We start from the raw sequence: 27345 nt of genomic DNA on the forward strand, positions 1-27345 counted from the left end.
GCAAGGCCCCTGCCCTCAGCCGGGGGTGGGGGGGTCGGGGGGTGGCAGGTCCTTCCCCAGCTTCGAGAGGGAAGCAGCACAAACTCCCCCTGGGACTACTGCCTCTGGGGGGTCCCCGCTCCGGAACAAAATGTCACCCATTCACTTCTGACTTTCCAGGAGCGGCGCAGTCCATGGACTAGGCCGTGGGCTGGGCTAGGGAGACGCTGAGCCCAGAGGGCACCGGCCGCCCTGTGGCCGCCGCCTCACACAGGGCGGTAGCGTATGCCCTTCTGCCCTTCAGTCATGTCCAGGAGAACCTGGTAAACAGCCTTTTAAGCTACTAGTGCCAGGTGAAGGCAGACACTTCGGCCAACTTGGGTGGCTTTTTAACGGACACACAGCTTCCCTCAGGAACCTCTGACCACTGAGAATCTAAAACCAGACACACCATGACCATCCCCAGGTAAATAAATGACAGGACCATTGTTGTTTCTCTATTTATTAAAAAGGGTCCTACAGCTTTACAACCCCGGCTCAGGCCTGGCCCTGCAGAGCCACGCAGCCAGCCCGGCAGCCCCTTCCCCACATGGTCTGGCTGCGCCCCGGGGCAGCACCCACCAGGAGGGCAGGCAGCAGAGGGATCAGGGAGGAGCGGGCGCACCTGCTGGGCAGAGCAGCAGCTGGCCCCCTGCAAAGGAGCCCGGGCCGGGAGGCGGCCTCGCTCCCGGCCTGCTGGGGCCGACCCTGGTGGAGCTCTGCCTGAATTCTGGCACCTGGGCAGGTGAGACCCCAGAGGGCCAGGAAGAGCGGTGTTGGCACCCTCTGCTGATCCTGCTGCTGGCCGCCTCCAAGCTGAGATGCTGCTGGAGTCCTGCTGTCCCACTTCTGCCCCGAGGCCCCGTCAGGGGAAGAGAGAATTGGCTACGAAGACGCGGGGACGCCAGGCTGCTTCCGCTTGGCAACTTCATGAACACAGACAAGCCCCGCCCTGGGAACGTAAAGCTGCTCACGAGAGCTACCCCTCCCAGCCTGGGGGCCTGCAGGAGAGCCGGGGCTGCACCCTCACTGGCACCAGGGGAAACTAAGGCACAGCACAGGCCCCCACAGGTGTGACCACACACTGCTTGTAAAAAAGGAAATTGCATTCACTTCTGTACTTCAATCTGCTCCAAATACTATGTGCATTTTTATAAAGTTTCCCTGAATGATCCTGTGTCCAAAAAGTTCTTTGCCAATATAAAATAGGAACATTACAGACGTAGTAAAAATATTGGAGTAGTTCTTTGTAGAAAGGCTCGGGGGCTGGTCCAGGCAAGAGAGAGTGGGGGAAGGAGCTGGGACACCCTCTGCTGTGCAAAGTCCAGCTCAGACCCATCTCTGCCCCCCTGGCTGCAACTTGCCCAGCCTCTGGACCTGGCGGTGGGCCCAGTGCAAACTCCACAGGGGCTTCGAAGCATCCAGATGTGGGGGGAGGGGTGATGGGCACCCCCTGTCCACAGATTCAGGAAGCACCTTCCAGGCTGGTCCCCTGACCAACCTTGACCAGAGATAGTGGTGGGCTAGGCCACACAGCACTGTCTTTTGCTAACAAAGTGGAAACGATGGAGCATGCTCGTTAAACAAAGCTGCAAAGGAAGGACCACACTTCTAAATGAGACTGGGGGTGGGGGGGAAGGACACACTCTTCCCCCAAACTTAGGAGTCCATCAACACTACAAGACTTAGGGATCATACTGAACACATACACCAGTGCGACCGTGGAGATGCCAGGCTGAAGCCTCGCACACACAAGCCCCTGGGGCCAAACCTGGGTTCTAGGTCTACTTACCGCTGACCTACAGTTCTAAAATCAAATGGATGTGCTGCCCCAAGGCACCGGCGCCCTGGTCCTCGCAGCCTGTGCGTGCAGAGCCCTGGCCAGCAGGTGCAGCACAGCCTCCCAGGAGGATGGAGGCGGCTCACTGGAGGATGAAGCCTGGCTGGTGTGGAGGCAGCCGGGGCGGGGGTCTCTGGGGAAGAGCAGGTGGGTATGGAGACATGAACTGTGCAGAGAATCCTTGCTGGGGGGGCAGGCCCGTGCGGGGGGGCAGAGGAGGGCACTGTGATCCTGGGTAGGGAAGGGTGGGTCCTGAGGCCATGGCGGTGGTAAATGGCGTGGCCAAACGTCCTGCAGGCACCGGGGGCGGTGGCGGGGGGATGCGCCGAGGTAGCACGGAGGGGGGCCCACTGGCCTCTGAGGTAGGGTAGGGCAGGGGGGCTGCAGGGGCTGGCTCGGGCACCCTGGGCAGCAGCGGGGCTGGCGCCGAGGCCTGCGGGAGTCTCTGCCCCTTCAGCACCAGCTCCTGGAGCTTCTCGATTTTCACTCTTCGTGTGTGGGCCAGTTTCCGCTGGCTTTGATAGACATCGATGAAGGAATCCAGAGGAAGCTCTCCATCGAGAAACTTCTCAGCCATGTTCTGAAAGAAGCAGGACAAAGCTGATGACAGGGACAGGTCAGCTCTTAGGGAAGGAAGCTCCCTTCACCACCCAGAGAGCGGCCACACCCAGTTTCCTTCTATCACCCACCCATGCCCCACTTATCCCACGTGCAACACTGTAGACCCTGGCTGACCTCGGAGGAGCTCCCCACCCCCACCAACCCCTGGCAGAGAAAGGGACAGATGGTCATGACCACTCGCTGCACCCCATAAGCTTGACAAGGCAGCAGGCCTTAAGGGGGCCTGCCTGAGCGGAAGGGAGTCTCTCGGTAGCCCTGAGCGGCCGGGCTTTGAGGCCCAGAGGAAACCACTGTAGCCACTTGCCACCCTCTCACCAAGCCAGCTGGAGTCCGTTTCCTTCCTTCCACTGGCTGCACCCTGACAGGCCCTGAGACCGGGTCAGCAGGAGAGCCGTGCTCATGCCCCTACCCAAGCCCGGGATGAATTCAACCACTGGTATAGAGTGGCAACACGCCACCCACCTCAATTTGCTACGTCTGCACAACTTCAGACCTTGACTCATGGCCTTACCTGCTTTGTGAGGCTCAAACCTTGAGTGCTCAGCAGGCCACCTCTTACAGGCTCTGCCCAGCCCGTGGCTTCAGAGCAGACCCTAAGTTGGCTGCCTTGGGGCCGTGCAGACTCTCAGTCCAGTGCACACCCCTTGCTTGAGGACCAGACCCACCAGAGCCACCTGGCCTGGGAGGTGTGGCCCTCGGGCTCTGGAAAACTGGCCTTCTGGCTGCCCAAAGTGGCCCCTACCCTGATAACTGTGCTCTGGGGCACTGCGCCCATGTCGCTGTCTTTACCTCAGTGTCTTCCTCAATCTTGGCCCCTTCTGCCTGAAGAAGTGCCAGCAGGGTCTCCAAGGAAGCGCTGCTAGACTGCTTATCTGCAAGAAGCCATAGGCGTGATAAGAGAAGGGGGCATCTGGACACACACTCAGAAACCACTGAGAGCTCCAGCCCCTCAGAGCGACACGCTCCCCCAGACTCCTAGTCACCCTCCTTTCAAAGAAAAGGCGCTTTAACTGGAAAGGTAATGGGAGAGTCACACCTGAGAGCTGGCTTTCCAGGAAGCTGAAAGTCAAGGCCTTAAAATCCAAGAGAGGAAGGCATACACAGGACAAACTCAGGGTGGCACTATGTGTCCCACACCCCATGTTGCCATGGGCTCTACAGAGGGCTGTCACCCAACACAAACCAGCCCACGTAGATTTCCTTCATATTTCTTTTTTTTTCTTCATATTTCTGAGTGATAATTTACATAAATAGATGTAACTTAAGCCAATGACCTAAATCTTTACAAATGTATAAACCCCAACCCCCTCCCCATATCAGGATACAGAACATGTGCAGAGGCTCCCTAGGCCGGCTCCCAGAGACTCCCCCGATACCCAGTCCTGCCTGGTTCAGGACGTCACATGAGCACATCACAGAGGGTGTGCTCTTTGCTGGCTCCTTTCACTCCACACTGTGTCTCTGAGATGCCCTCGTTTCTTTTCAATGTCCATTGTATAGAGACCAGAACTTACTAACCCATCTTTATGTACACAGACATTTCGATGGTTTCCAAATCCAGCTGTTACAAACAAAGCTACTGTGAACATTCTGGGGCCTGTCCGTGGGCAGACGCAAGCACGCCCAGAGTGGACCAGCTGAATCACAGAGTGAGCACAAGTGTCGTTCAGGTAGGTTTTGCTCAACAACCTTTCCCAAGGTGATTTTTACCACTTTACATTACAATTTCCACCCTCCCTCCAAGGGAATAACTCTGGCTGGGCTGCCTGGCTGAGAGCTCTTACTGCAGTGATGCAGAGGCAGAGAGGGAGACCCCCCCACCCCCACCGGGTATCAGACCTCCCCAACAGGGACTCTCCCCAGCCTCACTGAGGGACAGAGCTTTTAACCTTTTCTTCACCACAGCTCCCTTGAAAGCCACCCAGAGCACTCAGGACTCCATGCTCATTTCCTCCAGCTCTTCGTAATGACTAAGTGTGATGTTAAGATGAAATGTCCCCGTGAGGAATATTTCTCAGGACTAACCCCAAGGCCTTAACTACATAGGAGAAGATTTAAATATCATGATTCAGAAAATTACCTTTTCCTAGGCTGTTTAGAGAAGAGGAAATTTTGTTTAAAAAGTGGCCAAGTTTCTTTGCTAAATAGCTAAAATGATCCTGTATATAAAATTTTTCTTTGTGGCATTACTCCGTGTCTCAATCTGCAATTTTTCCATCACAATGCTTCTTTCCTGATAGCCTAACAGCTTGAAAATGTGCCTTCCCTCAACTCTATTATTGAAGGATCACCCAGAAAAAGTTACCTAACTTGGTCTTCTTTATCTGATAGGCTTCAAAGAGAACCTGGAGTTCCTGGTATTTTTGGGTCAAACGTGCTTTCAGGGCATCCAGTTGGGGCTGGTACAGAAGGTTTCCTTCTGCCAGGCTCCGGTTGCTGGCGAGTGTCATTTCCTTGTTAAGCTGAACGTTCTGCGTCTGCAAGGAGCAAGGATGATGAGAACCAACAAGTGTTAGATTGCAGACCCCCCCCCCCCCCAGGTCCCTGTGCCCTGCCCTGGGAGCTGCCCCATCGCCACATGTGCTGGCCACATCTGCTTCTGTTTGGGCTGGTCCCAAGCTAGGACCACCTGCGGGCCACTCTCAGCCAGTCTCCAGCCCCTCTGGGTTTCTAGGTTGGACACAGCTCCCTGTTCTTAAAAAGCAAAGCCACTTCCTTTCTAACAATCTGCAGACAGGCTTTGTCTTGTGACCTGTCAAGTCTCTGCTTCGATAGCTGCGCTGTGGCTGGTATCCCTTACTGCTGCCATTGTGCTGGCAGGAATCAACAGCTGTAAAGATTTAGGGCTAGATTTGTTCAAAACCAGTTTCTGCTGCTCCACAGGAAGTTAAAGAATCACTTTTAACAGCAGAGGACCAGTTGGCAGGGTGTCAATTCTGGCTCAATCATAAGGCTTAGAGATCAAACACAAAAGCCTGACACCCCCTGGGAATGAATTCCGTTTACAGTGACCTTGCTCGCTCTCTCACGCCCACCTCCGGCTCCTCTGTGGCTGAGGGGGAAGGCGGGACTCCAAGCTCCAGACCCAAACTGGGGCCCAGGGGCTTATCTGCCCCCCAGGGGTTGTTTGGGAGAGAAGCCCTGGGGCCCAGACCACAAGGATGAGGGGGGAAATGGAAGGTCTGAAGACAAGGTAAGGAATTCCTAATGAAACTCAGCAAAGCTATGTTTAAACAAAATCCCAAAACCCAAATAGATGAGACACCATCCCTACTGGCTAGTGACAGTCCCCCACTATCACAGCCTGCCCACAGCAACCTCACTGTCTGGACCTGAAGTTTCCACAGCGCACAGTCCTGTCCTGTTAGTCTTTCCCTTGATATTTGCTGCCACCCCACCTAGGCTATTTTTGCCACGACTTCCTTCCTCCTCTCGAGAGTCTGGGTGCAGATTTCCCACTGCACTGCCTCTGCTCTGGCCACACCCACCCAGGACGCCAGCCCAACTCCCAGCACAGCTTGCATCCACTCCATGCACACACCCACTGCACCCATGTACCTGTGCACCCACTGCATACGTGCACCACTCACATGCACGCCTTCGTGAAGTCAGAGAACAAAGCAGCAGCCCTGGCCCCCAGGCTGGGGGCTCCCTACAGCAGACACATGGTCTGTGTCTTTGGCATCTAGGAGCTCAGCACAGGACCCCAAAGATTCAATTCCTTAAAATGGAATTTAAATTAAGGATTTAAATGAAGATAGAAAAATGAGCCTCTAGCTCAACACTACAAAATTAGTGCAGCAGAAATACTCTCTCTTGCTGCTTTTAGCTGGCAGGGAGAATCTAGGGCCCTCATTCAAGCAGGGTTCCTGGCAGTGCAGAGTTCCAGAAGGGCCTCCCTCACCCCTCTTTTCCCCCACCACAGCAGCTCCCCCGCCCTGTGCATTGTATCCTGAGCTCCTGCACAAGAGTCTTTCCTTCCATTGTTTGTTCTTTCAAATGGCTTAACAAACAAACATAAAACTTTGGCCACTTGGGAACACAGCTCAGCAATTTCTTTTAAAACTAAACATGCAGGGACGCCTGGGTGGCTCAGTGGTTGAGCATCTGCCTTTGGCTCAGGGTGTGATCCCAGGATCCGGATCGAGTCCCACATCAGGCACCATGCAGGGAGCCTGCTTCTCCCTCTCCCTGTGTCTCTGCTTCTCTGGGTCTATCATGAAGAAATAAATAAAATCTTTAAAAAATATAAAAATAAACATGCAACTACCATGCGATCCAGAAATGTCCTCCTGGGTGTAGAGGCCGAGAAAAATCAAGGCCATTCCTCCTCAAGTTTAGCGTTAGCGCAAGTACAGCTATCTTAGGCCCCTGTGAATAAGAGCTGAACTTTATGGGAAAAACTGCAGAATGTCCTCAATGTCCCTGGCAGGTAATCCCATATCAGAAAGACAACAGAGCCCATGCCCACGGTACAAAGTCCCATATTAGAATAAGAACAGAGCCCAAGCCAAGGGCAGGAAGCCCCTATTAGAATAAGAACAGAGCTCAATGCCCTTGAAAGCCCCATATCAAAACGTAAACAGAACTTGAGAAATTCCTCCGCCCCTTCTGAAAATCCCCTAGACCAGCCCATAAAAACCCAGCTGTAACCCACTTCGGGGTCCAAGTCCCTGCTCCGCTGTGTCGGGTACACTTGGACCCAAGCTCGAGCTTGCAAATAAACCCTCGTGCGCTTGCATCGGTGTCGGCTCCTTGGTGGTTTCTCGGATTCACAATCTTGGGCACAACACTGGGCATTCACCCTGGGGAAACGCAAAACCCTGTCCATGAACGTTCAATGTGGCTTTATTTGTAACAGCCAAAAACCTGAAGCCACGCAGCTCAGTGGTGGAGAGCTGAACCAAGTGCACCGCATCCACGCCAGGGAACACCTCTCAGTCTTAAAAAAAGAACAAAGTCTGACATTCATGGCAACTTGAGTGAGACTCCAGGGAATTATGCAGTGAAAAAAGCCAGGCCAAAGGGTCACACTCGAGGATTCAGGGTATACAACACTACTGAAATGACAGAGCCCCGGAAACGGAGACAGGTGAGCGGTTGGGGAAGGGACACTGGGACGGGGTGCTCCGCTCTCCCCTATTCTGACCTGGGTCACTGTCCTGGCTGGGAGGGTTCCCAAGGGGTTCCCATGGGGTGGGGAGTGGGTGAGGGACACACAGGATCTCTGTTATTTCTTACAGCCACTGCGAATCTACAACTTCAAGATTTAAAGTTTAATTATAAGTCAACAAACTGCTGATGAGTTTCTTTATACCCTCCACCCCCCACCAGTCTCATCTGCAGGCTGAGAAGGGGAAGGTGCTCAAGGCCAGTCAGGCCCCACCTCCCTGCACCCCAGCCTTCTGGTTCAAGCTTAAGTCTTTGTTCAATAAACATTTACTGGGCAACTATTATTTGCCAGGCCCTGAGTTAGGCCCAGAGCACTAAGAGGAAGAGGAGCACTCCTATGGGCACATAAGCTCAGTTGTCATAAATGGAACAGACCTTAGCATATCCTGATCGCTGGGGCATCAGGTGACCTGGTCCCCACCTGCCCACCAGGGAATGTCTGAAAGCACCCCTAGTCCTTCCCTCCACTGCCTCTGGAGCTCAGGTCTGTTCTTCCCACAGGTTCCTTCCTGCGGTGGAGCCCCAGCATCTGTGTCTTCCCTGCTCATGGTCCCCCCCAACCGGAATACAAACACAGGCAGGATCTTGGTGTGCAAGTACCTAGCGCCTGTCAGCCACTTGGTAAGGATCTGCTGACTGAACCAGAGATCCTTCCCCACCCGCCAAAAGCCAGTCACTTGAGGCCAAGTCCAGCAAATAAGATGGATCACATAATGTGTGTAGGGGGAGGGGGATAGCTGTGTACGTCAAGCAATAAATGCCCCGAATCTCTTACGTAAACAGGCTCCCTTGAAAAAAGTCCTTTGAGACCAAGACTCCTGGTGGCAGAGAGGGGGAAGCGGGTCTCACATTGGATCTAAGACTAATTCCAAAAGCAAGATCTCCATAGGGACCCCTCGAAAGGTGCTGGCATCCTGAAGTGCATAACTGCAGTGTGCTGCTAGAGGACGGCCTGTCCTTCAGCTGTGCGGCTCCACTGCGGCCAGATCTGAGAATCACCTGAAGGGGAAGGGGTGCTGGTTTGAACCCACTACTCGGACCAACCCTGGGACAGCCAGATTCTCCAGGAGGGGACCCAGGCACCACCACTCCAGTCGCAGCATAAAACACATCTACAAAAGAAATCTTATTCTTGTAGGGTCTAAATCAGGTCACAGAAACTCCTAGAAGAGAGCAGCACAAAGCATCACAGGCTAGAAGGGTGGTCTGTTTGCACAGGATGCATAAAGGCTGGCTTAAGCCGCCAGCCAGCAAAAGAGCCAAATACAACTACAACAGACCGCCATCAAAAGCAGTCTGCAATTTTTTATATCCTTTGGGTATTCAGATGTTTTTCCGTAAGTGAATACTGGTAAGTTCTAAGTAGTCACCCAGAGCACACCCGCAGCACTCTCTGGGGGACCACAGCCAGGACAGTGTACAGAGGTAGGGAGCAGCTCCTCAGGCTTCTGATAAAGCGATCCCAACACTCCCATGAGCCTCAGAACTTACCTGGGATGCTGCATTAAGTGCAGAAAAAGACTCTTTCCTCCATAATATTCCTTTCCATTGCTCCAATTAGAAATGGGGAGGAAAGAGTCAGTCTTGTTCTATGATTTGCAAAGCAAAGGAGAGCTGGCCAGAACAGGCCTTGGGGCCCTCTGCGTGGGGATGGCGCACTGGGCAAGGTCCAAGTGGAAGCCACTCTGGGTGACATGTGCCCGGCTCTCCACCTCCCTTAAGACCAACTCCCGCCTTGGTGTCTATGACTGAATCCATGCCATGACTCTGAAAATGCCTGCAGGGGCCACCATGGTTTAGAAGCCAGTCAAGGGCCAACAGATACATGAAATTGAAAACCCTGTTGCCAACTTCTTAATGGTTCTCATTATCCTTTTGCTCAGCCACAGAGAAATCCTCTCAAGGGACACCTGGGTGGTTCAGTAGCTGAGCATCTGCCTTTGCCTGAGGTCGTGATCCCAGGGTCCTAGGATCAAGTCCTGCACTGGGCTCCCTGCAGGGAGCCTGCTTCTCACCCTGCCTATGTCTCTGCCCTCTCTCTGTGTGTCTCTCAGGAATAAATAAATAAATAAATCTTTAGAAAGAAAAAAAAGAAAGAAATCCTTTTAGGAAATAGCCTTGCTGTGGTAAGGAAACATTTTTAAATATGCACTCCACTTCAGTTTCTTTTTCTGCTCATAAAAAAAAAAAAAATGAGACGCAGGACTGTAGCACATAGAGCAGGACCCCATTTCTACAGTTCTGCTTACCTCTGAATAATATATCTTCTTTCTTCTTGTACACCTGTAGTGCTTGATCCACTACAAGCATGTATAAGTTTACAGAAAGAGTATTATTTTTTAATTTAATACAACCTGTTAGTATTAGAACCAGAAAAGCAGAGGCTCTAGAAAAACAAGCCGTTTCAAAAAAGGGTGACATGGGTGAAGGGGATTAGGAGGTACAAACTTCCAGTTATAAAGTAAGTCATGGAGATGAAGAGCACAGCATAGCGAACATATATGTCATATATGTCAATAATATTGTAACAACGTGGGAAGGTGACAGATGGACTACACTTATCATGGTAGCCACTAAATCATCTACACAATTGTCAAATCACTACGCAGTTCACCTGAAACTAATATGACACTACTGGTCAACTATGTTTTAATAAAAAATATAAAGGACCATTGACCACAAACACACACGGAGAAGAAAAAGTATTTTTTACATGCTTGTCCAGGCAGAAATGTGAAGACCCCTTATCTCTTACGATGCTTACATTAATACACGAAGTTCTCATAGCATGCACATGCTACCTCAAATGCATGCCAGGATTTCTTAATTTGGGCCAGGAAGTATGGTAGATATAAACTCCCCTCTGGGGATGCCTGGGTGGCTCAGCTGATAAGCGTCTGCCTCTGGCCCAGGGCGTGATCTCAGTCCGGGGATGGAGTCTCACATTGGGCTCCTTGCAAGGAGCCTATTTCTCCCTCTGTCTATGTCTCTGCCTCTCTCTCTCTGCTCTGGGTCTCTCATGAATAAATAAATAAAATTTTTAAAAATTAAAAAAATAAACTCCCCTCTGGTTGACACATGCAATGGTCACAAACGAGAGGCACAGGGATGGGAGACTGCCTGTACTCTGCCAGCCAGTGCAGGGTCAGAGGTTTGAGCTTGTAGTGGAGATTTTCCAAACCAGACACTTCTACAGTGTACAGTGGTCTGGAAGTGAATGTGAGAAGAGAATCTTAAGATTACGACAGTAATTGCTCTGAAGTAAGACGCTCTGTCACCGCAGAGAGACAGATGACACAGAACACACACGGAGACACATTATACATGAGGCGGGCTTCACATAACACCTTCCCCCGCGGCTGACATTCAGCCTTCTCCACTGGGAAGGCAGGTCAGAATGGTACGATCAGACAGCCTTGAAGCCACTACAATCTACACATCTGTTTTAAAAAACACTCACAAGGGCAGCCCAGGTGGCTCAGCGGTTTAGCACCGCCTTCAGCCTGGGGCCTGATCCTGGAGACCTGGGATGGAGTCCCACGTCAGGCTCCCTACATGGAGCCTGCTTCTCCCTTGGCCTGTGTCTCTGTCTCTGTCTCTGTCTCTCTCTCTCTCTCTCTCTCTCTCTCTCTCTCTCGCTGTTTCTCGTGAATAAATAAATAAAATCTTTAAAAAAAAAAAACACTCACAAACTTCAGTACCTCGAGTATAGTGCCTAACAGCCACGAGATGCTCCAACACAGCGTTTGGTTGGTTGGTTCATTCGTTCATTCATTCATTCATTCATTCATTCATTCAAGAAATACTAATAAAGCACTTTTGTTGCTAAATTCTGGGGAGACAATAACCAAAAGAGTGTCCTCACAACCCTGAATGTAGGCAGGCCCTGTGAGCATCATGCTGCCCAACTCCAGGGGGCCTCAGGCCCTTCACATTGCAGTCCTGAACACAGACTGCATTTGCTCTTCAAATAAATGGCTCAAGAGAGAAAAAGATCAACAACGACAGAAATCCAAATAGATATGAACTTAAAGACTTAAGTTACTGGTGATGTGAAAATTTCACTTCTGTCAGCACCCTACATGTTTCAACAGTATTTGCTAAAATTTATTGAGCACTTACTGCATGCCTGGCATTGTGTCACTTTCTCTTCATGCACTTCATCCTCTCGGTGAAGGGGAGACAGATTTCACCCCCATTTTACCCAGAAAGAAATACAATCTCAGGGAGGTTTAAGAGATCAGCAGAGTCTCAAATGCCAGTAAGTAACTGCAGAGCCGTGAGGTTAAGTGTCAGGATATTCTGTCTCCAAAGTGCATTTCCAAACCATACATCTGCCATGCGGATTATGCCCTGCATGACGCCACAGCATCTGCCATCCACTGCGTAGAACCGATCTACTCTCATTTCTCTATTTTCAGGTTCCAGGACTCATCTAAATTTCCATTTATATCTTTTACTTACATTTTTATTGAGGATATATATATATATTTTTTTAATTTATGATAGTCACAGAGAGAGAGAGAGAGAGAGAGAGAGAGAGAGAGAGAGGCAGAGACACAGGCAGAGGGAGAAGCAGGCTCCACGCACCGGGAGCCCGATGTGGGATTCGATCCCGGGTCTCCAGGATCGCGCCCTGGGCCAAAGGCAGGTGTCAAACCACTGCGCCACCCAGGGATCCCTATTGAGGATATTTTCAAACACAAAGAGAAAAGTTGGGAGAGACGTATAACGAGTTTATGGACCTTGTCCAGGGTTTGACAATTAGTGACATTTGCCCATTCTGCTTCATTGAGATACTCCCGGATACTTTTTCAAGTGTTTTTTTTAAGATTTTATTTATTTATTCATGAGAGACACAGAGGGAGGAGCACAGACACAGGCAGTGGGAGAAGCAGGCTCTATGTGGGGAGCCCGATGCAGGACTCGATCTTGGGACTTTGGGATCACGACCTGAGCCAAAGGTTCAACTGCTGAGCCACCCAGGAGTCCCTCTTCAAGTATTTTAAAGCAAATTTCAGGCATCCTATCATTTCGCCTTCAACTTTAGTATGTATCTTTAATGGGGAAGAGCTTTACAACTATAATGCCATGGTCACACTTATTAAAATTAACAATACCTCTCTAATTTCAACTTCTGCATGTGTTGGCTTCAGTTCCTCCTGTAATGAGCTTCTGCCTCATTTGGTTGACCATCTGAAATCCTTTACATAGGAAAAACAGGATAACTGTTCCTACAACACTACCCACCCAGTGCTGGCACCTCAGACCAACTTTTAGAAGACCGAGTTAAGATCAAGTAACCTCTGATAATGAATAATAAGCTTTGGCGGGGGTGGCATCATTATTAAGTAATGGATCTGGCTTTTTTTTTTTTTTCAATCAATTGCAGTTAGTCATCTTCCTGATGCTCAAACTACCCATGGCCAGTTGGAGACACTTCAAGCTGACATCCCCAGGGCTGGACAGCTTCCCTGTTCTCTAGGAGGGCAAGGTGTCCCAGACCCACGTGTAGTACATTTGCTGCCCCGATCTGGACCAGCCCTTCTTGAAGAAATACTCGCTCCTGGGCAGCCCTGGTGGCACAGCGGTTTAGCGCCGCCTGCAGCCCAGGGCATGATCCTGGAGACCCTGGATCGAGTCCCGCATCGGGCTCTCTGCATGGAACTTGCTTCTCTCTCTGCCTCTCTCTCTCTCTCTGTCTCTATGAATAAATAAATAAAATCTTAAAAAAAAAAAAAAAGAAAAATACTCGCTCCTTTTGGTGGAAAATTCGTTTTAATTTTTATATTTTTCCTCTCCAAATAAAATTAAATTGAGAACTATCCATAATACAAAGATGAGGAATAAAATAAATCTTAGCTTTTGTACTTTCCTACCACTAGAAAACATTAGGTTGCATTAAGACTCTAAATACAGCAAGCTTATGGATCAGGTGACCAAAAGGTTGGCATACATGCAGTCAGGTTAATCTCTCCTTTTATTGTACTACACTTGATCTAGCTCACAGATTAATCTCAGGGTAAATATCACCAAGGTCATATGCAATTTGAGTGTAGGCTTTACTGTTAAAGGTTAGGTTATTAAAAAGCCTATTCATCTTCCATTCAGTGAAGACCTTGCCAGTGACAAGCTCCTCTCTCTCCAGTCTTCCAAGTAAACTCAGGCTTTCAGTGGAGCCTGTAATCCAAGGCCACAATATCCCCGAGGTGTGCTGCAAACGTGGCTTCATTCAATACAAAAATGAAATAACTTAACGGTTGCAGGAGATCCCTGGGTGGCTCAGCGGTTAAGCGCCTGCCTTCGGCCCAGGGTGTGATTCTGGAGTCCCGGGATCAAATCCCACATTGGGCTCCCTGCTTGGAGCCTGCTTCCCACTCTGCCTTTATCTCTGCCTCTCTGTGTGTGTCTCTCATGAATAAATAAAATCTTAAAAAAAAAATTAACGGTTGCAGAGTTGGACTGGTTAACATGTTAACAAAATTAAAGATCTGAAAACTCAAAACTACAGTGAAAGAACTGTAGAACATTATGAAACTGTCCTAAAATACAACCACCTCGTGGGTTGTGTGAAACCATCTCCAAGGCTACAGCCTACTCAGGAGAGAAAATTTACCAGCTGCTTATCTAACATTCCACCAAAACAATCCACTCAACAGAGACAGCATATCAGATTAATAAAGACTGTTATTTTTGATTGAAGATGTCAAAATCCTTGTTGAGATTAAACTTACTATCTTCAGAAACTAATAGGCAGGGACATCTGGGTGGCTCAGTGGTTGAGTGTCTGCCTTCAGTTCAGGGCATGATTCTGGGTATGGGGATCCAGTCCAGCATTGGGCTCCCTGCGAGGAGCCTGCTTCTCCCTCTGCCTCTCTCTGAGTGTCTTTCATGAATAAATGAATAAAATCTTTAAGAAGAAGGAAAAGGAAAAGGAAAGGAAGAAAAACTAATAGGCAATGGGACGCAGACTAGAATGATCCCTTCCAAACGAAACTGACTTCCATCTTAAAATTAATGTTACTCCATGCAACTAACCATAGAAATGCAAAAAGCTAGGTTTGAAAATAAATGGACTAGTCCCAGAGAAGAATTAAATGGTCTCAGGGAAACACAATTAGATAGCTTTCTAGAAAAAAAAAAAAAAAAAAAGATAACTTTCTAGTTCTGGCAGGTTCAACATACCAGGGTGCTTTTGTTTCCCTCAAAGATTTACTTCCTAACATTCACAGGGGTGGGGGGATGATCTCCCTACTTCCTGGACTTATGTAGATAATGATGTCAATAATAAAGAAATATAATAATAGGTGTGACCAGTTCTGATAACTTGTCACATGCTACAAAATGTTCCTTTCCTAGTATCACAACCTTTTAATTCCTGAGTATTCTGGGCAGAGGGAGGGAAGAACAGAAGGCAGGACAAGAACATCCAAACTGATGAAAATATTAACTGCCTTTGCCCCTAGTCTCCTAAGGGCAAGGGGCTTGTCACCCTTGGTCCTACCGAATCAATCTTGGCAGGTGAGCCAGGGAAGCCATTGAGAGGCCTTCACTCCATGTTATCAGAACCAATTAGCTGCTGGTTAGCTGAGCAGTTTGGTTAAAGCCATAAATCAATAAACACACAAAATTTTAAAAACATACATCTGTCCATTTCTTCATGTAAGGCAAAGGTCTTTCCCTAGAGAAAGGGTACATTAGCTTGAGTTCCAGAAGTTCATCATTCAGACCACATCTGTGGATGTGGAGGGTTTAAAGACTGGACAAGCAAGATGAGTGCAGAATCCTGAAATTCTTCCATTTTCTTGCAGCCTGGTCCACACCTAATTTGCTAGCAAGTTTGTTTCTAGTGCACAGCCCTCTATTTATTAACTCTTTCCAAAGCACTCAGCTCCTTTTCTCACCTTGTCATTTCATTCATGGCTCATCAGTTGCCACAGTATTTAATGAAATAAGTTAATTAGTGTAAGAAAACCAGAACAAACAGGTCCTCAACTCTCAATAAGTATCCAACTGCAGAGTGGGAGCAGAAACATCCAGATACCTGATCATGATCATGGGGGGCATCGATCAATCACTATATATGATGGTGGGAAACACCAATTACTTTAACACTCTAGTTAAGTGGAAGGAGGTCAATTAATAACTTCTACCATAAATTTAAATCCAGAATACTCCTTCCTTCCCCAAAAGAAAGAGCCTATGGAAGACAGAATCTCTAAATTCTGCTTTTCTTATTAGCAGTTTCTAGCCAGGACAGACCACCAAAGTAATAATTTGTTTAGTAAGACCTGAAGGGTTTTTTTCCTCTTCTCTATTTCCTTTTAACCTCAATTTACAAGAAATGCATGTATGAGAATCTTCTGGGCTAGTCTTTACACAGGTGCAAATAAGAAAATGCCTAACCAGATGAATCTTGGGTTACCTGTATTAAGATTACAGCTTTTGACAATTTTGCTTTTACGTTTAAAATATATCATGACACAAACTTTCCAAACACCTGACTCAAGAATTAAGTTTAGTGGATAAAACTTACTCTCACATGACTAAAATTATCATCTTTTATTCAGTATGAGAAAATGCTATTCTAATAGTGGGATTTTTTTTAGTACAAGATAAAGAGATTAGTCAAAGAAGAATCAGTTACCTCAAAATTATTATACTTAAATTTCATTAAAAAATACCTGCAATTTTACCTGATGTAGGGAATTTGATGTTCTAACTAAAAACACCTACCTACTTAAGACTCATTTTTTAAAAATTGATATTTTAACAGATTTATGGTCAAAGATATTAATCACAATATAAGATAGCAAAAAAAAAAAAAACCAAACAATATAAGATAGCAGAAAAAAAGCATCTAAATATCCAATAATAAGGAAATGGTCACATAAATTAGGACATATTCACATGATAAAGGATCAGGCAGCTATTAAAAACACTGTCATAGGGGCACCTTGGTGGCTCGGTAGGTTAAGCATCTTGACTTCAGCTCAGGTCATGATGCCAGGGTCCTGGGATCACTCTCTCTCTCAAATAAATAAAAATCCTTTTTTGTGTTGTTTTTTTAATAAAAATCTTAAAAAAACAAACAAGTAGGGCAGCCCCAGTGGCTCAGTGGTTTGGCACCGCCTTCAGCCCAGAGCGTGATCCTATCCTATGTCAGGTTCACTGCCTGACTGCCTGGAGCCTGCTTCTTCCTCTGCCTGTGTCTCTGACTGACTCTCTCTCCACCCTGTCCCCGTTACCTACCCCCCCCCCCCGCCCTCCCCCCCCCCCCCCCCCCCCCCCCCGTCTCTGACTCTCTGTCTCATGAATAAATACATTTTTAAAAATCTTAAGCCCCACACTGGGTACTTAACAGAGAAAAAAGAAAAAAAAAAAAGAGAGAAAATGCCCAGGGTTTAAGTTAAAACACATGAGTGCATGAGCACACACATACACACAGCAAAAAACTATACAAAATGATCCTGAGTGGGGGGGGGGGAACAGGAAAAAAAATCCACAACAACAGTATTTCTCTCTGGGTGGTAGTATTACATGTGACTATGTGTTTCTTCTTCAAAATGTTCTGTATTTTTAAATTTTTTTATTTCTATAATAAAAACAAATATTTTTAAAGATTTGATCAGTTAGAATCAGAAATTTGAAATACTACTCAAAACAAATAAAATAAAATACCATATACTCCCTGTGTTCTTTAACAGAGTATGTGAAAGCAGGCCAGCCATTGAGGACACAGAGCTGGCACCACTGAACATCAAGTAACTACGGTACCATGTGTGAAACAGAAGTACCCACGGGGAGTGGAAGCAGATGGCACATTTATCCCCTAAATAAGCAGTTGCCAAAGCATGCTCCAGGGAAGCAGTCCCAAGAGCTCCATGATCAAGTAAGTTTGGGAAATGCTGCAATGTCTGTCCCTCTGAAGCTGCATCACACACCCTAACAGTTAAGAACCAAACAAAGCAAAGCAAAACAAAAACCTTTTTAGCACTGATTTCCCGAATTTCTTTACCATGGAACTCCTTTTAATATAACCACCACTGACATCCACAGAATTAGGACCCCAAGCACAGCTAACGGAAACACTACCCTGAACCAAACAGCCCCAGTACCTTATTAAAACTGCCACGTCTACTGGGCACTTCATACTGGCACGGCACCATGCTCATCACCTTACAAACATCATCACGTTCCTATAACAACTCGACTAGTAAGGCTGCTGTTATAATGCGCTCATTTACTTTTTTTTTTTTTAAGATTGTATTTATTTTATTCATGAGACAGAGAGGGAGAGAGAGGCAGAGACACAGGCCAAGGGAGAAGCAGGCTCCATGCAGGGAGCCCGACGTGGGACTCGATTCTGGGTCTCCAGGATCACACCCTGGGCTGAAGGCGGCGCTAAACCGCTGAGCCACCCGGGCTGCCCAACGCTCTCATTGTAAAGATGAGGGAACTGACAGGAAGGGTAACGGTGCCCAGGGTTTCCTAGCGACCCAAATCCCATCTTTAACCACCATGCTTAAGAACTGACCTTACATTTTTTCTGAGGCTTTTTATAACTTTTGCCTCCTCTTTTATTTCCTGATGGTGTTACAGGCTCTGTTAGTTTTTCCCGATACCCTTCAAACATCTGCCACTGACAGACAAACCATATGATCAAGGGTGTTCCTATTTGAATTGGGTACAAAACAAGACTCCAAGGACCTGGCGTGTAACTCAGTGACTTTGGCTGCCTCCAAAGGCCTTTGTTATCAACCATCTTTCAGCCTTCTAGCTCATCTCCGTGCTTTCTGGTCTTATCCCCTCAAATCAACCCTCCCACCCCCCTGGGTTATCTGAACATTTAAGTCCCAAATGTGACCGCAGTACTCCTGTGGCTCCCTCTGCCCTAGAGGATCAAGCCATCTGGTCTCTCCTGCTTCTCTGGCCTCTTCCTCTGCCTCGCCCTGTCCCAGTCCCTCCAGCAAGGCTGGAATATTACTGTTGTGAACACCCCTTTAGGCTCTTCCTCTGTGTCTGTTCCTGCTATCCACCCCCATGCCTAGAAGCCCTTCTCCCTCATTACCTGGTCAACTTTTCCTTTGAAGCACAGCTCATGAGTCATCTCCTTCAGGAAACATTCTCTGCAGATCTCCCCCACCCCTGTAAAAGCCTGCTGGGTGTCCCCCTCCCCGTCCCCCCACCCCCCGCTAGTGTCCCCATCACTACTGTTTCATACATCCGATGTTTGTGAAAACTGACTTTTGTACACCTGCTCAATCCTAAAAGAGGAAAATGAAGTGGCTTAGTGGCTTCTCATCTCCAGGGTGCTTCATAAAGGTTGAGTAATGAATAAACTTGTTCGGCTTCAGCTGTGTTCACACTAAGGAAAGCTGCTGTCTGATGTCAAGCATTAATTAGCACTTACTCTGTCCTTCTGCCAACCCAGGCACTGGGCAATGGATAGGAATAGAACCTCGAGGTGCCACTCATGGTGGCACCACCTTTGGTGAGAATGAAAGATGACTCGAAAGAAACATCAACTATGACACTGTTGTAATGTAACAAGCTATGCAAATAACTGCTTTTCACATCAACTCTTTGGCAGAATAATGAATAATATTCCTCATAATTCCAAGAGAAATGCTTAAAAGTTTTCTCTTGACATACTGCAACATAACCTATGACAACAAAGCTACATCTACCTCTACTTTCATTCTTCTCTATGAAAAATTTTACAAAGAACTTTCCTCTGCCTTTTTCCCACTAGGTAAGACAGTTTTCCCTAATAATGATAGAATCTGAAAAACTCACAGAACAGAGGGAGGAAATAAACCAACTCTTGCCTCAGCATGTTCTGAGAGTCAGTGATTACATCCGTGAACAGTGGCTGACACACAGGTCACTGTAGAAAACCCTGCAATGCGTACTTGGCATATTCGCCACAGCAACATTCTGCTACAAATAGTGTGATAAAAGCCAAACATAGATCTTCCTTAACTTACAATGGGGTTTCATCCCGATAAATTCATCATAAAAAATACCGTTAAGTCAAAAATGCATTTAATACACCTAATCTAGTGAACACCACAGCTTAGCCTGGCCCACCTTAGTCAGGCTCAGAGCACAGGCACGAGCCTCCAGTTAGGCAAAATCATCTACCACAGATTTTATTTAATTGTGAATATGCTCTATGCCCAACATGGGGCTTGAACTCACGACCCTGAGAACAAGAGCTGCCCCAACACAAAGCCTATTTTATAATGAAGTGTTGACTATCTCATGTAATTTACTGAGGATGCACGGCCAGTGACAAACAGAACAGCCGTGTGGGTGCAGGTACAATCTGTGACCCTGGTGATCACATGGCTGACGGGGCACTGTGGCCGCTGCCCAGCATCATGGGAGAGAATGGGATCACAGATCACAAGCCCGGGACAAAACAAATTAAAAATTCCAAGTACGGGGATCCCTGGGTGGCGCAGCGGTTTGGTGCCTGCCTTTGGCCCAGGGCGCGATCCTGGAGACCCAGGATCGAATCCCACATCGGGCTCCCGGTGCATGGAGCCTGCTTCTCCCTCTGCCTGTGTCTCTGCCTCTCTCTCTCTCTCTCTCTCTGACTATAATAAATAAAAATTTAAAAAAAATTCCAAGTACGAAAAAAAGAAATTCCAACTATGCTTCCTACTGAAGGTATATCACTTTCACATCATTGTCAAGTCAAACAGTTGTGAAATTGAACCATCATGAGTCAGGGTCATCTACAAACAACAAAATTGGCTTAGCTCAAGAGCACATCAATTCTGCTTGACAGATGAGGCCCAAACAGTTCAGTCTACTTCTAGGTTCCTCTTTCGACTGGTCTGAGGCAGTACAAGCACTATGACAGGATGTCAGCTGGTCTGTAAAACACCAGGCTCGTTTCTCGCTGTGTTTCTCCCAGCCCACTAATTACTTCTGGTAGCCTTTCAAACTTTTATATTCTTCCTGAAGGAAGCTGACCCCCAAATCTGTATCTCAGCTGACTGTTCCTCTGAGCTTCAGAACCGTATTTCCAACTGCTGCCGGAGGTGCCATGTAACTATCTATCCTCCCTGTCCCCTCACTCTCAGGCTGGCAGAGTCTCAGGGAGCCCACTCTCCCCTCCTGCCACTCTCACTCATTTCCACTTGCATCCAGTTGGCTCCACTCACTCAGCAACGCCCACATGCCAGGGACACAAAGATGAACATGACAAAATGGAGCCCCCAGACTAGCCAGGGGATACATGGAAATAAATGTGACTTACAAAATGTGTGCCAAGTGCCACACAAGGCATACACAAAGAAGCTAAGGGACTGTGTGTCTGTGACTGAGGAGGTAGGGAGCACATGGCAGGCAAAGCTGGTGAGGTTGGAATCCCCTCAACACTGGTTTCCTCCAACACTGGTTTCTTCTTACCTGAACTTCCACTTCCACCTTGGCCTTTCCTGAACCTTCCTGCAGGTTCAGAACTCTGCTGCCACGTTAACCTTCCTAAAGTGTACTTCTGATCATATCGCTCCTTCTGCTCCAAACAGTCGTGGAAACTCACTGCAACCAAATGAACTGCCTTCCACTCACACACTGGTACTCCACCCTCACTGGCCTCCGTCCCCATCATTTCCCTACTCCCAGGCAGATCTGATCTGATTAAAGTAGATAGATGGTAACTCACCAAAGTCTGTCCTGTGCTTGCTTTCCTGCTCTGGGCCTCTGCTCTTGCTGTCACTTCTTCCTGATTCCCCATGTTTCTCTCCCAAAACCCTACTTAGAGAAATCAATATCTGATTCAGGACAGTGGCTGGGGGTGGAGTGGGGTGTCAGTCTCAGGATGGAGCACAAAGAGGGCTTTTCACTGGATTGACCGTGTTTACTTCCTAAGCTGGGTGGCAGGTGCACAGATGTTCCTTACATTATCCCATACCCTCTCAGGAGTATTATCATATTTGATCATTTTCTTAAACCTTACCCACCTGTCAAGTCCATCTCTTGCACTAGGAATCTAACTACTCTAGACAGAGTGCCCCTCTTCATTTGACCTTCAAGGTCATTTACAATTCACTTGTGGCCCTTCTTCTTAGTCTCTCTTTTTAAAAAACTGTGGTAAAATATACCATAAAATATATCATTTTAACCACTTTCAAAGGCCACTTTTAAGTATATCCCCACTGTTGGGTAGCCACCATCCTCCATCCTCAACGTTCATCTTCCCAAACTAAAGCTCCCTACCTCTTATTCTCCCTTGCACTGTTAAGTGCCTGCATATTTGGCTTCTTCCCCAAATTATAACATGGGGATTATGCCCTATTCATGTTTCCATCCTTTTTTTTAAAAAAAGATTTTATTTATGTATTCATGACAGACACATTTAATCTACCCAACCAACCCAATGAAGTAGGTTACTGTTGTCATCCCCTTCATTTTCAATGAGGAAGCTCCACTTGGAAAGACAATACTTGCCAAAGGTCGCATGGCAGTATCAAAAGTCAGTTCTATGCTATACCACACCCACTGCACTTCTAATCTATGCAAAAGTAGAGAGCAATTACATAAGTGACCAGATTTCACCAGAGCCAGCCAAACAATTCTGAAAATCTCGCAAGGGGGAAGCCCCCTCTGTGCCAAGTACTGCCTTCACCTGCTATTACATTGGGCCTCATAAAACCTGCATGGTTACTACCCTCACTTTACAGTGGAGGAACCGAAACACAGAGAGTTTAGCTGAAATAAGGTCCCACAACTCTTAGCTATGCTCTTTCCACAAAATCTTTGTTTTTTTTTTAAGCTTTACACCCAACATGTGGTTTGAACTCACGACCCGGAGATCAAGAGTTGCATGCTCTGCCAACTGAGCCAGCCAGGCACCCCTTTCCACAAAATCTTTTTCTTTTTTCTTAAGATTTTATTTGAGAGAGAGCGTACGCGCACACACAAGGCTGGGGGGAGGGCGGTTCAGAGGGGAAGCAGACTTCCCTCGGAGCAGGGAGCCTGACTCTGGCTTGATCCCAGGACCCCGGGATCATTGATCTGAGCAGAAGGCAGATAATTAACCAACTGAGCCACGCAGGCGCCCCTCCACAAACCTTAACGCCTCCTTTAAAAAAAATTAATTTCAGAAAATATTCTGTCACAGTAATTTTTTACTTGAGTTATTATAATAAGTCCATAGAAGAGAAGATTCAAACATAAAAGTTGAAGCCTTTGTATACACAATGACTGCACAACGTGAACAGAAACAAACTCCAGTAGCAGACACTCCAAGAGTTTAAATCTTAACTTCCAAAAACCAGTCCCACCAGTGCTCAGCGCCGTGTTGAGGAAACAGTCCCTGGGTTTAAAGCAAGGTCAGTACATTTCAATGAGCCATTATGATTCATGCAGTAGCTTTGCAGCCCCACACAAATCACACCAGAACACGCCTTAGGGAAACAGCTTCTTCCAGACCAGACTCTGCACAAAACAATCTTTTTTCAGACCCTCAGCGTTTTTGCATGTGGGCGATTTCATTTGCCAAAGAAACACAGACCCTGAATCTGAATCCTCAGTTAGGTGGAATTATTAGTTAACACTAACCAAACCACATCCCCTCAGAAAGCACATTGGGAGACATGACCCAAGAGGTGGGGTTTAGCTGCCTTATCCCCTAAGCGACAGTTCCTTTTAAGGGAGTGTCCCATAAATCCAATGGGGTTAATGTGGACAGAGAGAAGGGCACATTCCATTGCCATGTAAAAATAACTTTAAATAAAAATACAATGTGTGCATATCAAACATCAGCCCACAGGAAAGGAAAGAGCAAAGATCACTAGGGATGGTACATTTAGGGAACTGCATAATGGACAGGAGGAACAGGAAAAAATAAACACATAGGCACTGAAAATGGGACCATCTATAGCCCCTACACGAAAATCTTGAGCTGCACTAAGGCTCACACACCGCAATTAAAACAATGTAAGTGAAGTATAGTGCACAGCTATATTCAAACCTAACAGTGAATCCTTCAAAACCTAGCCACGCTTTCCAGTCGCCACAAAATATCCCCTCAGGCTTAAAGAAGTCTTACTCTACAATTTAAAACACTTCCTTCTGCCAATTAAAGGGGAAAAAAAAAAAAAAGCCTTTGGTTCAGTTTAAGAGATTCAATGCCCGAAAAGGCCTGTTTCATTTATGGTATCATCTTAGACCTTCCGAGATACATAATCATTTTGACCATAGAAAAGTAAAATGTTTCTTAAGCTAATGGCAAATAAAAATTTACCTAACATTCTTGAAATAAGACCCCATTAACTTGTTGGGACGATGTGCTATTAGTGGCTGTCAATAACCCTTCTAAAAAAGAACGAACCAGATGATTATTAATAACTGCAATTACTGACGATCCCTGGGTGGCTCAGCGGTTTGGCGCCTGCCTTTGGCCCAGGGCATGGTCCTGGGGTCCCGGGATCGAGTCCCACATTGGGCTCCCTGTGTGGAGCCTGCTTCTCCCTCTGCCTGTGTCTCTGCCCCTTCCCCCCTTTATCTGTGTATCTCATGAATAAATAAATAAAATCTTAAAAAAAAACCCTGCATTTACTCTTTATTGAGCACTAACTACATGCAGTGCTAAGATGCACTATCTCACATAATCCATGAAATATTATATTAGCCTTCTCCAACAGATGCTCAGAGAAGTGGATTAACTGGCATGGGAAATAGCCAAGTCCAACCTGGAATAGATGATTCCAAAGTCTCTAAGTTCCCTTTTTTCAAGAGAGGAAAGTTCACAGAGTATTTTTTTTTCCTGTGTCTCATAACCACCAGGAAATAAACCAATGCATAATGTTAAGAGCTCAAAGTACCATGGCCAAAATTTTAGTTATTCATGTTATTCTTGTTCCTACAGAAACATGCCACATGTGAAAAGGGGAACAGGATTTGCTAAGTGACTGTAGCTAGATGAGCTACTTGGCTAAAGTATTTTGGTTTTCTTGATCGTTTCCTTGTTTTAAAAGTGCTACACCCTGAAGAACAAACTGCTGTTGACTAAGTTAACTTGAATTACGTGGTCAAATCAAATGCAGTGGGTCAGTCCTCAGTCTATATATAGGATATTCTGGTAGGAAGGTCATTTTTTTTTTAATATTGTATTTATTTATTCATGATGGACAGAGAGAGAGAGAGAGAGAGAGAGAGAGAGAGGCAGAGACACAGGCAGAGGGAGAAGCAGGCTCCATACCGGGAGCCCGATGAGGGACTTGATCCCGGGACTCCAGGATCGCGCCCTGGGCCAAAGGCAGGCGCTAAACCACTGAGCCACCCAGGGATCCCCAGGAAGGTCACCTTTACTAAAAAAGGCAATCAAAAAAGTTCTGCTAGGTTAACTGCATTTCCCTTTATGTAATAATCTTCCCTTTCTTGGGCAGAGGAAACAAGTGATGCTGTCCCCAACAGCCTTGGAATCGGGAGAATTACTTGACTCTTTCCACTCCACTAAAAGGCGGCTTATCTCTATTAAGGTAGAACACAATCAATATAACTACACCAATATAGTATTCTGTTCTTAGTGAAACAGAATAGTCACAGAGCAAAATAACCTGGTATTACACACTAGAAAAATATACCTGTCATTTTATTATTAAACTAGAAAGATGCCTGCTGACATACAACAAAAGGTCTCCCTGCAACTGAAAAGCAGAGAAACGAAGCAAAGATTTTATTTCTTTAGAGACGTGAAACTCCTTCAGTCAAGAAAGACAGATTTTGTCACTTATTATTCTCTAAAATGGCAAGTGCCACACGGAGACCATAAATGAGGGAAACTGCATCTCGGAGCAACGTTCTTTCTATGTGCCAAGTTACAAAGCTCGTGAATACAAGGGGTGTATTAATGGAGAGACTGATACCATCTTACTACAGTGGCCTCTCTGTAGCTCAGGACAATAATCTGTTGAGGGTTTTCCAGTGATTTTGAATGTGCAACCTCCATACAAGCCCCCTTTTAAGGAAGCTGGCTCAGTGCTGAACAATCCCTCTTCGGAAAGAAAGCCAAAAGCCCCCACTCTGGCTTCAGGGTGAGAGGCTCAGCCCTGTAGGCGTGGGAAGGCTCAGACTTGGAGACAAAGAAGTAGGAGTGGTAAATGGGCTAGGGAGAGCTGGGATCAGCTTGGGTCCACCTGCCTGGAGGAGACGCAGACCTGTAGGATGGGACATTCAGGGAAAGAGTCCAAAAAGCCTGGGAAAAGGAGAGACGTAAACAGTGCAAATCCAAGCGTGAAGTCGGTTACCCAGGAGAGCAAATCATGCCACAAGAGATGCAGTTAGATAACCAGAAACAGGGTGGCCATATGCCTTCCAGAGGCTGGGCAGGACCTTGACTACCGGGGGTGGGGTGGGGGGTGGGGGGGTGTGCTGTCAGGTCCCTAACCCCTTTTATCTTCTCAAAAAAAAAAAAAAAAAAAAAAAAAAAACCCAGCTCCAGGAACTTCCTCTGGCCCCAACGGGGTAGGACATTGTGGGGCAAAGCCACCACACTAGATTCCCACATTCCCTTCTTTCACAGAAGGGGGCAACTTTATGGAGAAAAGGATTCCTGCTCCCACCCACGAAACCAAGGAGAAAACCCCCCTAGGATGGCTCTTCCAGAGCCACGTCCAAATGGCTCCATGGGGCCCCTCCAAGTCTCCCTGGAACGTTCAGATACACAGACCCCTCGAATCTGCGGCCTCGTGCCTCCCAACCCGAGACCCTGCCCAATCCTAAATCCAGCTCAGAACTATCGGCCCCACGCGGCTTCAGAGCCTCGGGCCCACAAGCCCGTCCTGGAAAGGGCAATCCTAAGACTCCTATCCAGCTAGTCCCCTTGGCCCCTGAAAAGCTACTCGCAGACCCCATGACCGCCTCGGTACGCCTGTGCCTCTCAACCCTCTTCTCAAGCCCCCATCCTCTGTCCAGACCCAGCCCTCGGCCCCCTCCTTCTGGTCACTCCCTGTCCTCCTCCAAGCCAGTCCCGTCCCCCTAATTCCCTCCTCGTCCCACCAGACTCAGCCACAGCCCCCTGGGTCCCCAAGTACCCGTGCCCGGCTTCATCCCCGGCCCCGGAGCCTCAAAGCCTCGCTTCGAACGCGCTCAGCCCCCGAGCCCCGTCCCCTCGGCTCGAGCCCTCAGCCCAACTCGAGGCACGGCGGCCGCCCCACCTCGGGCCACCTCCAGCCCGCCGCCGCCGGCCCCGGCCCCGGCCCGCACGCCGCTCCGCGAGGCCCCCCCGCCGCCGCCGCCGCCGCCGCCGCCCGGCTCACCTCCTCCATCTTCTGCACCATCTCCGTCAGCTGCCCCTCGTCCTCCAGCAGCTCGTTCAGCTGCATCAGCGACAGCCCGGCAAACCGGGCTTCGCTCCCGGCGCCCGCCATCCCCGCGTCCCCGCCGCAGCCGCAGCCGCCGCCGCCGCCGCCGCCCCGGCCGCCAGGCTCCGCCAACCGGAAGCACCGCCCTCACGGCCCGCCCCCGGCGGGGGGGGACGTGACGCCAGCTCTGGGGCATGACGTCATCACCGCGCGGGCGGGCGGGCGGGCGGGCGTAACGCAGCAGGCTGGGCGTGGGGCGAGTCGCGAAGTGGGGTTGGCCGCGGGAAGGTCGGGGGCTTCTTGGGGAAGCAAAGTTGCTGCGGATGGATTTGTGACGCCGCGAGAGGCAGTAGTGACGTCACTGCGGCA

At 47.9% G+C, this 27345-nt stretch overlaps 1 protein-coding gene across 1 annotated transcript; it reads right to left on the reverse strand.

Moving 5' to 3' along the window:
• Positions 1–465: 465 nt before the first annotated feature.
• VPS37B (VPS37B subunit of ESCRT-I) lies at positions 466–27086 on the reverse strand. Its single transcript, XM_055323376.1, has 4 exons — positions 26932–27086; positions 4785–4956; positions 3269–3351; positions 466–2438 (listed from the first exon to the last, which is right to left on the reverse strand). The coding sequence occupies exons 1-4, from the start codon at positions 27040–27042 to the stop codon at positions 1941–1943; spliced, it is 864 nt and encodes a 287-aa protein (XP_055179351.1). The 5' UTR covers positions 27043–27086; the 3' UTR covers positions 466–1940.
• Positions 27087–27345: the final 259 nt, after the last annotated feature.

The sequence above is a fragment of the Nyctereutes procyonoides genome, unplaced genomic scaffold (genome assembly GCF_905146905.1).
Source record: "Nyctereutes procyonoides isolate TBG_1078 unplaced genomic scaffold, NYPRO_anot_genome, whole genome shotgun sequence".
Lineage (NCBI taxonomy): Eukaryota > Metazoa > Chordata > Mammalia > Carnivora > Canidae > Nyctereutes > Nyctereutes procyonoides.

What these genes read in the sequence shown, in the direction of transcription:
- VPS37B (XM_055323376.1), bottom strand. Translation starts at nt 27,042, where the DNA reads ATGGCGGGCGCCGGGAGCGAAGCCCGGTTTGCCGGGCTGTCGCTGATG. An exon ending in TGGTGCAGAAGATGGAGGAG is followed by an intron (nt 4,957 to 26,931) that starts GTGAGCCGGGCG and finishes TGCTCCTTGCAG; the next exon opens with ACGCAGAACGTTCAGCTTAA. An exon ending in AGATTGAGGAAGACACTGAG is followed by an intron (nt 2,439 to 3,268) that starts GTAAAGACAGCG and finishes TGCTTCTTTCAG; the next exon opens with AACATGGCTGAGAAGTTTCT.